General features: G+C 39.8%; 1 protein-coding gene across 4 annotated transcripts in view; it reads right to left on the bottom strand.

Annotated features, from left to right (window-relative positions):
- Positions 1 to 1,658: 1,658 nt before the first annotated feature.
- Positions 1,659 to 10,635, bottom strand: part of R3HCC1L (R3H domain and coiled-coil containing 1 like) — a 65,213-nt gene continuing 56,236 nt past the window's right edge. For all 4 annotated transcript variants that reach the window (XM_079793351.1, XM_079793348.1, XM_079793350.1 and 1 more), the window contains 3 exons: positions 9,986 to 10,081; positions 9,358 to 9,498; positions 1,659 to 2,892 (listed from right to left, as the gene is read on the bottom strand). In XM_079793351.1, coding sequence (XP_079649477.1) covers positions 2,825 to 2,892; positions 9,358 to 9,498; positions 9,986 to 10,081 — 305 coding nt within the window. In that variant the 3' untranslated portion in view covers positions 1,659 to 2,824. The remainder of the gene's footprint in view (positions 2,893 to 9,357; positions 9,499 to 9,985; positions 10,082 to 10,635) is intronic.

Below are 10,635 nucleotides of genomic sequence, written 5' to 3'. Positions count from 1 at the left end.
TATAACTAGATGAGGAATGTTAACAGAATACCAACCACCAAATTCCAGACAGAACCAAAAATGTCAGAAGACTTTCATCTCGGCATACTTTAGTCTCTGAGAAACTAAAGTGCTAGGAACTTCAGCTTACTCTTCAGAAGCCTACATTATTTCTATTCTACAAAGACTTCTGCTCTATGCAGAGCATATACAAACTCAAGGGGAATGTACCTTTTTACTATAAATTCCAAGTAATCCTGGGTGCAGACATTCATCATACATGAAGCAACATATATGCATAGCAGAGTGCATTAGGTCTTCTCAAACATCTAACAAGGAGCCAGTGGCAGCTACAGGATGCTTGTCAGTTAGCTCAGTTTGTGAAGGCATGGTTTAGATATGGTCAAAGATTTTATTCCCATCTGGACAAGCTCAATGTAGTCCATGCTGGGCCATGGCAGGACCTCTTACCTCTAGCCAGTATACATCAATCCCAACTTCTAGAAAAAGATAATGAAAAACACATTCTCTACTAATGGTAGAAGCAGCAGCACTCCATAGTTTTCAATATTTGCTTAAAAAAAATCCTTTCTCTGGGTCTGGTTATAAGGATCAATCTGAAAGTTAGAGGCAGATGATTGTTAGCTGGGAGGAAAGAAAGGAAGGAAGGAAGGAAGGAAGGAGGGAGGGAAGGGGTAGGGAGGGGAGGGGAGCGGAGGGGAGGGAAGAAAGAAAAGAAAGAAAAGGAAGGAAGGAAGGAAGGAAGGAAGGAAGGAAGGAAGGAAGGAAGGAAGGAAGGAAGGAAGGAAGGAAGGAAGGAAGGAAGGAAACATGCACAAGCTACTAGCCACCTAGTAAAAGCATTAGAGAGAAAACAAAAGTAACTTCTAGCAATTATGAGAACTACAAGAAAACTGGGCAATAAACCTGGGGCAATGTTAGTTTTAATAATGCCCTTCAAAGCTACAATGTTTTAAGAAAGGGGAGGTCCCCTCACAGACAAGTGATAGTGGCAATCATCTTTTTACTGCCCAAGGTCACTCTCTGCCCTAAAGAATCAACACAGCAAAACTATACCTCAGAGGTATACCATTCAGTAGGAAGCCTGACTATAATTCCTTGCATTTCCTTTCAAATGCAACCACATCTTCCCATTACACATGCCTATCTTAGAGAAGTCCATTCTGTGGTGACAGAGCACAAGCTGTGCAGCTGCAAGCCAGAGAGAGGGGCACTGGTCTAAGCACTGGGTCAAAGGGTCAATAAAAAGATTTAATTCTCCAAACTTGAACTGGAGGCATTGCACATGAACAAGGGACACTTTCAGAATGGACCAAGATTGAAAAAAACAATGCCGAGAAATTGCAAGAGGGCTCCAAGACCAGAATAGAAGCAGGGATAGTTGTGTCAGGACTAAGACCCAAGGCCAGTGTCATTTGAAGAACTGTTTGAAAAAAGCCCGACTCCACCATGTTCTAGGCAATGCTAATAATCCATCATTGTCACAGGCACTAAATCATATAAAAATGAGGCTAATGCCTTAGTTAAAAGCACAACGAAACACTATTTCTTGCTTCCTCAGCATCTTAAGGTTTAGCACTATCATTTCTTCAGTGCAGAAGTACTTTCTAAAAACACTGGGAATGCTGATATGAAATGGATAAAGCCTGAGGTGACAGCTCTGACCTGTCCATGTCCTTTAGGAGGAAATCTCTCACTGCCCAGAGGTGTTTGTTTTATTCTGGCTGCTTTTCATTGTAATGGACGGTCTGGCACTGCTTGCCAAGTGCCTCTGGCACAGGCTGAGAAGATCATACCAAGAACATGCTGCATGCCAGGTATTTTCTGCAGGATGTCAGATTTGACAGAAATGGGAAAAAGCAAGAGGCTGGAGTCTGGGTGCACAAAAAGGGTAAGAAGGGAAGAGGAACTGCCACATACCAATCCCAGGAGAGGCACGTTTGTAGTCTACTCTGGGGCAGAGAGATGATCACCTCTCTGCTCACGGGTACAATAAAATCAAGAGATCCACTGAACCCACACACAGCATTATAAGGGATAAAGATGAGGAGAGCTGCTTACCAATTTCTTTATGGGAATGACAAAACTGACAAATACCAGAGTGATCTAGGTCATAAAATAGACTTTAATGTCTCCCAATTACAACATGATAGACTACTCAAGCTGGAACTAGAATACAGCTCCCAAGACTGGCTTCCTATGAGGAATGAAGCTGGCATGTCCCTGGCTGCTGTGCAGCTGGAGAAGCCCCAGGCACTCAGCTTCTCCGTACAATTCTGGAGTCCAAATACCCTCATCTGCTGCAGTTCGCCAATTTGGGAGTTCTGGAACTGGCAGTGTAGTCTGTGAATCCCAAGTATACCAGATACTGCTCCCTCCCTTCCCCTTCAATATTGCTGTTCTCAGCTTTGTGAGGTACTAAAGAACACCCTGGTTTTGCAGGGCGTACATCTCCCATCATCACAGGTTTAAATCCTCTGTTTCGTATTTGCTTAAAACATCCTGGAAGTGTGACCCATGCTCACATGACTTTCCCTGTCCAGAGGACTCCTGGAAGTCATACTTGCCAAGTTTCTTACTAGCTGATGGCTCCCTTCTATGCCCAACACAATAAGGTGATTCCAAAGAACTGCATTTAGGAATGAAGACAGACAGAAGTCTATCTTCTTTCTACACCAGTCAGTCCTTGTCTTGATCACTTTATCCCTTTCTTTCATTAACATGCACATTTGCATGTACACAGAGCTCTGGAAGGATCTTCTTATCTGAAGACTATGGAAATATTTTCTGAATTCATGGAATTATCCTTTCCATTGAGTGATGTTCAAACTGCAGATTGGTCTCTGCCTTCCCAGATGTCTTCTCGTTGCTTGGCTTCCAACCGTTTTCTTTCTGTAAATTAGGGCAGTGTTAAAAGTGGCAGTGTACGTCATATAACCAGCGACTTTCCCTTAATCCCAATTACAAGGTAAACTAATCAAGAGAAAGTTGGATTTCCTGGTCTTCTCTAATTGGATCCCAAGAGTTAATATCTTTAACTTTCCAAGTACTTGGTTAAATGGAAATGTTACTATTACTATTTAATAGAAAAAAGAAAGATCTGGAGCTAATAAGAAATAAAAAGTATATGGAATAAGTCAGAAATCTAGTCGGACCCAGATTTTAGTCTTGCTGATAATATGTTTATTTTAATTCTACTTCTCAACTGTGTTAGTGCTTCCATATAATTGTCCATTATTCCCAGTTTACTGATCTCCCCATATATTTCAACAGTGATCAAGAATATATTTCAATATTCTTCTTCCAACTTCTTGTTCAAATGGAGGTGATAGCCTCTGGGCTTTAGTTACATCTTATTACAATCTTATAGAAAAAATATTTCAGAGGGAAACTGAATTTCAGTATTTTCAGAGCACTTTCAGGAACCAGAAATCTTCTGGAATATACAATTCCAAAATGGAAAAATGGCCACACATAATGGAGGAAAACTAAGGACTATTTCTAAAAACAAAAAATGCACATATCTTTAATTTTTAACATAAAACCCTAGTTTCTATTTAACAATTTCACCAAAATGGGTAAAATACAGACCACACATGAATGAAGTGGCCCAAGCACTTCATTAGGTGATGTAATACCAGTTCTAATTTCATGGTTTGCCATTTATCTTGACACCATAAAATGTAGATGACAAGTCTAAATTCTTCCTCCCAAGGGCTATTATTTCAGATAATGTCTGTAAAGATTTTGCAAGTCATAAACCAGGGGGATTATGGAAAACAAGGTGAGTTTAGAGTTAACACTTGCTATTCATATCTTTTCCAAATCAGCAAAACCTCTTATAAAATTCCTGTACTAATATTTGACTGTACTTTAAGGGCAAAGAACTTTGTCAGGAAGTTGACAGGCACTTGTACATGTGAGAAAGAGAAATTCGCTGCTATTTGGGCACCATCTTGTGGCATGATCCGAATATAGCAGCAAAGTTACAAGAGGCAGAAAATATGGGGGTCAGCAAATTCCAAACGGAAGGCTAGTTATAGTTAATTCGGTGCCCTGTGACCGGCTTTATGAATTGGGTTGGGATTCTCTAGGAAACAGCACATTTCTTAGGAAGGCGCTGTTCTGATTCTTACAAACAGGAAAGCTAGGAGGGTATCTAAAGGCTAAGGCAACCTTATGTGAAAACAATCAAACACTGGTTCTGGATTCTAAGAAAAAGAACCCAGAATAGTGAATTACTAGAACTCAAAGTTTTCAATAAGCTCATGAACTTAAATCAGAAAGGCAATATGGAAAGAGTGGCTCAGAATCCACAATTCTAAAGTCAAAGCAGTTCTGAAAACAAAGTTTTGGTTTTACAGTCTGGGCCAAAACTCATTTGCTGATAAATGTAACCTGAAGGATATAGGACTGTTTATAGCCTTTACATGTGCCATTTAGGGTGACTAGTCATGCACTACGCAGCAGAAATATCAGTGCTAATGTGTCTGATTTTGGTGTTATGAAACAAAGATTTAGATAACCATAATATCTTTCTAAAATTAGAATATTACAAAATTCTGAAACATTTCCTGCCCTAATGTTTTCTGATAAAAGACTGTAGATCTCAATTAACAAATGTATATATATGAAGAAAGTCTAGTTGTAAACCATATGAGATAACCAGTAAGATTAGGGAGACAAATTGAGAAGCACAAAGAAATAATGAAAATGTGAGACATACATTTAGAAGTATAGAACATGATTAGAACAGAGAAATATAGGTTAGAATGAGACAAAAATATTTTCTTAATTTTAAAAAGTAAATGAAAGGTTGGAGGGGGGTTTAAGTGATTTGCCTATGGTTGCATAATCACTGAAAAACTGACGCTGGAACCCAGGTCCATACAGAATTCTCAAACCAGCATATTTTCCACTATTCAGATATCTGAAAATATCTACAAAGAAAAGGGGAAAATGTGAAAATATATTAACAGAAAGATAAAGAAACATGCTGTCCCTGTATTAAATGGAAAGGAAAGCAGATAATAGCTGACAGACTGCATGAGAAAAGCTCTTATTAACTTTACCTACAACCTTTAAAGAAAGTAAACTTAAGTAGAGAGAAAGAACAACAGCAGCCTTAAGGGCAAGGAACTAAGCAAGAATAGAAGAATTAGTATGAAATGATTAACCTAAAGCACTCACATAACTGGCCCAGAAAACTTTCATTTCCCAATAAAATAAATAGGCAAAAATCAATCAATCTATCTATCTATCTATCTATCTATCTATCTATCTATCTATCTATCTATCTATAAAAGTCTAAGCGACCATTATGACTGAACAACCAGAACGACCGGTTGATCTATCTATCTATCTATCTATCTATCTATCTATCTATCTATCTATCTATAAAAGTCTAAGCGACCATTATGACTGAACAACCAGAACGACCGGTTGACCAGTCGCTATGACACGCACTGACCACCAAGGGGCGCGATACTCAACACAGGAGCTGCCCCCTGGTCAGTGCACTACCACAGCCAAACTCCTGCAGCCCCTCACCCTGGCCGGCTGGCCCCCATCGGCCCCTGGTGCTAAACCATTCGTAGAGACCTGCTTCTGGGTTGGGGTTTCGTACATAGCAGGGCAGCTTGCTCGCTGTGATCTACTGAAAGTCAGCCCTTGACACAAGGGTCTGTCTTGCTCCCATCCTCTCCCTTCCTCGGGGGCCGCCCGCCCGCTGCCAGCTGCCACTGTGGTGGAGAGGGAAGGAGGAGGAGGGGAGGCGGGAAACTGCGTGGTGGCGGGGCGCCAATGGTGGTAGGCGTCCATTTCTTCTGAGCCCAGCCTGGCGACCATCGCCTCCTCTCCCAACCCTGCTGGGGCCTTCGGGCCCTGGGCTGGGGCAGGGAACCGGGGGTGAGTGGCGGCAGACGCAGCCCCTTTCCCGGGGGGCCGAGGGCCGGCTCCCTCCTTGGGGCCAGTGGCTAACCTCCTGTGATCCCTCCCCCGGCTGGCCGACCTCCCGCAGTCCCTTTCCCCCAGCCCACCAACGGTCCCGCCCTCCCCCCCCCCATGAATTCATGCACCAGGCCTCTAGTCCTCATAATAAAAGCGTAGTATGCAAATTGTCCCCTTAACTGGGGGATCGTCTGTGAGTTCGACCAGGGGTGCAGCCAGCCTGGGGAAAGGAGGCTTTGGTCAGCAGAGGCAGCAGGCTACCGGGGGAAGGGAGGGAGTTCCCAGCCAGCAGCTGCTAAGGACCCTATCAGTGCACAAATTTCATGCACTGGGCCTCTAGTATTATTATAATGAATAATAATTTCCCAGGAATCACATAAACAACAATATCTTGAATTTGTAAAGCATTTTTCTGAACAATTTTACACGTTAACTTACGTTGTACCAAAAAATTCTTCATGATTAGGTAAGTCACTTTGGTGGAAACTGGGGTACACCGACATGCCCACAGCCACACAACTAGTTAATGGCAAAAACTCTATTATACCACATTCCTAAATGATCTGCCCTTGATCATTCTAGTTAAAGTTTGTTAGAATAGAATGGTGTCCAGACATTCTCTGTTTCTACTAAGAAAGAAAGGGGAATCTGGATTAAACTATCATACAGATTTAAGGCAGACCAAAGGAAAAATTTTCTGACAGTGAAAACTGCTAACCACTGAAACAGATAACTAAAAAGAAACCTGTCATATTTTATTTTCTGAAGACCTTAAAATTTTCTAAGTATTTTTTTTTTCTGGGAAAAAAATTTTTAATTGCCCCAAAATCCTTCAAGAGGGATTACAAGTATTATAGAAGGAACGTATATTTTAATTAGAGGGCTAGGCTAAAATGTCTCCTCTCAATTTACCACCTGGGAGATCTTAGGCTGCTAGTTACTTCTCTGGGCCATCTCTAAACTGGATACAAAGCCATCCATCACAGAGTTATTTTAATGTTACATTACCTGGAGTTTCCTTCCAATCCTTTTAATCAACTAAAACCTTGCCATGGCTTTTAATTTTAAAAACTTAAAACAAAAAACAAAAAAAAACTTCAAAACTAAAGTGAGAGAAGAAACAATTGCTTAAAATACCAGGTTCATATTTTCTTCCTTACTCAAAGCAGGTATCTTCACTAGTTAGTCTAATTCTCCTAAATATGGATCATAATGCTCTGCACAGGGCAGGTGTTCAGTAAATGGCAAATGTAATTGGTAAAGTATTATATAAAATTTAAAATAAAAAGAATAATGACAAAAAATATGCTCTGGAATCTGCACTGGACTCACCATATAATATTTACTAGTATTAATAAAAACAGAAGCAGCTAACATTTGTCACATACTAGCTATAGGCCTATAGAAATAGAAAGGAGAGTATTCCTATGGTTTTTGAAGATGACTAAGTATCTTTCAGGTTTTATCTCACTTGATTTCCATTTTATGGATGAGGAAACAGAGAGTAACTAATTTGCCCAAGATCACACAGCCAATAAACAGAGAGCTAAGATGTAGACCCAGGTAATCTGATGCCAGGGTCTATGTTATCCACTATGCTATACTGATTCCTCCTCCTCTAGTGAAAGAAGGTCTGGAACAAAAATATCTGTTCTTAAGACCTAAACAGTACTTTTAATTTCCACAGAAAAAAATTTGCTAAATGAGAAGCCTTGAGGTACATGTAGATAGGTAACAGAGAATCTGCTCAATACCAGGTACATAAAGAAGCCAGAAAGAGGTAAATTGGGAAGTTTCCATATGTATTTTCTCAGATATGAAGAATGGGAAAACTCTGAAGCATAATAAAGGAAGAGTCCTCTAAAATTTGTACAGCCTCAGCACCAACAGATAATAGGAACTTATCACAGTGGGTCTCTCTATTCACAACTCAAGGCCTTCATTTAAAAAATAACAGGGTACCCACTTAACTAACAGTCTCATTTTTAATTACATCATTGAACTGTCCTTTGTATAGCTGGGTACTTAAAATAAATACTTCAAGTGGAGCTGCATGCTGATGTGCCTACAGAGTAGAGGGAATACTCAGATGGCATCCATGCATAACTGCTACTGCAGTATCTGTAGAGATACACAGAAATACATGATATACTGAAAAAGTAAGTCATATCTCTTTCTATAGATACTACTGTTATTACTCTCTATTGATCGTCTGATAATTGTGGTTATCATAGAGAAATCACTTTCTTCAAAGATAACCAATTAATAAAGGGTTAAGGACATGGCACATTCTCCTTTAACCTAATTATGTTATTGCCATCTATAAAAAGCAGATGAATCCTACCCTATTTCTATCTTCTATGAGGCCTTTGAGTAAACCATGCATTGGAAAAATCAAAACTTCCTTGTTATAATCATTCAAGTTTCAAAAACTAGTTGGGTTCTACTCTGAAACTCTAGCACCTGCCATGACACACACTGTCACTGGTTATCTGGCCAGTGCAGCCGAGAGTCTGTAAGCTCCCTGCTATCACCAAAGCAGAGTGGACAGGAAGTATTAATGGCCTTGTTAGACTGGCAATAAACAAAGAGTTTGAAACTTCAATTTGTTTAATGAAAAAATGAAGTTCCTTTTCAGTAAGTGGAATTTTCAGAATAAATTGCCTTCACAGATTCCACAGATCATGGGCTAAGGCAATAAGAATGTCTAAAGCCTGAAGGTTGATAAAAAGTACTTAAGTACAAAGCCAGAATCCCAAACCTTTACAGACAAGTCAACAGCCTACAATGGGAAGAGAGAGATTTTAACCTCAACTTAAAACTTAGAGGGAAAGAAAAATACTGCTTGTGAATCAGTTGAAATATTTCCTGAGAACTCTTAGGTACTGAAAAATAGTCAGAAGCTAGGTTAATCTAGATGTACTCTAATGGAGCCACTCAGGACTGTCTTTACAAAATAAATAAATAAATAAAATAACTCCTCAGTTATCATCATCAATGCCAGTGGCTGGCTTTTCCTTAATTTGTCTTCTACCTAAGATCTCAACCATTTGATAATAGCATGACAATCATGGTCCAGTAAAACCACAGCAAATAATGTTTTCTACCTAGAAGACCATATGTTTTCACACAAAAATTTTTTCTCAGCCTTTGGAGCAAGAACTATAGGAAAAGCCATGGATGAGCTGAGAAGACCGAACCTATCTTAGAAAACAACAATAAGTAATGGATTAAGATGCTTTGGTGTGTGGAATAGGCAGGCAATTTCAATATACTTGGGAGGCTTCTAGGAAATGAAAATGACCAAAAAAATGGGCTGCTGCTTTTTTTTTTTTTTTTTTTTTTTTAACGCATGCAATATAGTGAGCTCTAAAGGGACTAGAGAAGAACACCATCCCTTCAACTCACCTCGGGCTTCTTGCAGTTTCTTGAGCTCTGCCTCCCGTTCAGTTTTGCTCTGCTTACTTCGAACCCCAAGGGCATTGATGACCAGTCTTCTAGCTAGGGCTGCAGAAGTCTCAGGACGCTCCTTTGCTGGCTGGAGGAACTCTGAATGGGAGAGAGAGGGAGTAAGGAAGAGAAAGCACTCTAGCACCAAGTGATTTAACTCAGTAATTAACAAACAAAATAGACTAACAAGGGCTGCATCAGCAGTAATTAATATGAGTCTGATAGATGATCAGAGGAAATTAACATGGCAAAGCACAAACAACCCTGGCTTCTTTATCTGTATTAACACAATTTCTTACAGTGACTCTATCAAACAACTAAACACAGAGGTAAACTAGATAAGGATGTCATCAGAAAATGATTGCTGCATAGCTTGCAGTTAGCATCACCCATTCTCTCCAAGTGGCTGCTCAGATGCCACATTTCCTACACAGCCTTTTCTATATTACTCTTTCCTTAAAAACATACTTCCTTTAACACTAAAAATAAAAGTCCTATGTCTTTATACTCTGGATGCTGTACAAGTGCTGAAAAAACAGTAACACTACTATTAACAAGAAAAAAAAACACCTGACATTAGGCTCACCAGCATAAGCTCTAGCTTTGGCCTTGGCTGCTCTTGTGGCCTGTGACAAGGGCCGGATCTTCACCATGGTATGTTTACTACCCAGAGCATCACGAGCTGCAAAGAGGAATAAATATAAGGAGGCAGAAGACATGAAAAAGAGCGATGCAAATGAAAATTTAAGTCTACTAGTAGTTCTTAAATAGTATTCCCTAGATGTTACGTGCTTTTTATTTTTTCTTTCATGGCAAGCAAAGGAGATGGTAAGCTCTAGGAAGTCTGTAAGGAACAACTTGGCAGTGGTTACTTTAGATCAGGGACCAACAAACTATGGCTCTATAATCAAGTTCAGCCAACCACCTGACTTTTGTAAATAAAGTTTTACTGAAATAGAGCCATGCCCATTGGTTTGCATATTGTCTATAGCTGGTTAAAGGGCTACTGCAAATTCATTTGTCTGAGGGGGAAATCTTAAATATTACAAGATTTAGTCACACAGGTTTCTTAAATATCTACCTATAATCTGTTTATGTACCATTGAAACGAACAATTATGCAGCAAATAACCTTGAAAGAAGGTGCCTATTTCTCTAAATACCATTGGATTAAGGTGAAAAGGGAGAAGAGAAGCACATGGTACCAAAATGCCATGCCTCAAAAACCTGTATCTGC

This window comes from Cnephaeus nilssonii (assembly GCF_951640355.1).
Source record: "Cnephaeus nilssonii genome assembly, chromosome: 16".
NCBI lineage: Eukaryota > Metazoa > Chordata > Mammalia > Chiroptera > Vespertilionidae > Cnephaeus > Cnephaeus nilssonii.
Note: the sequence above shows the minus strand (reverse complement) of the source record. Positions and strands in the feature narration are given on the sequence as shown.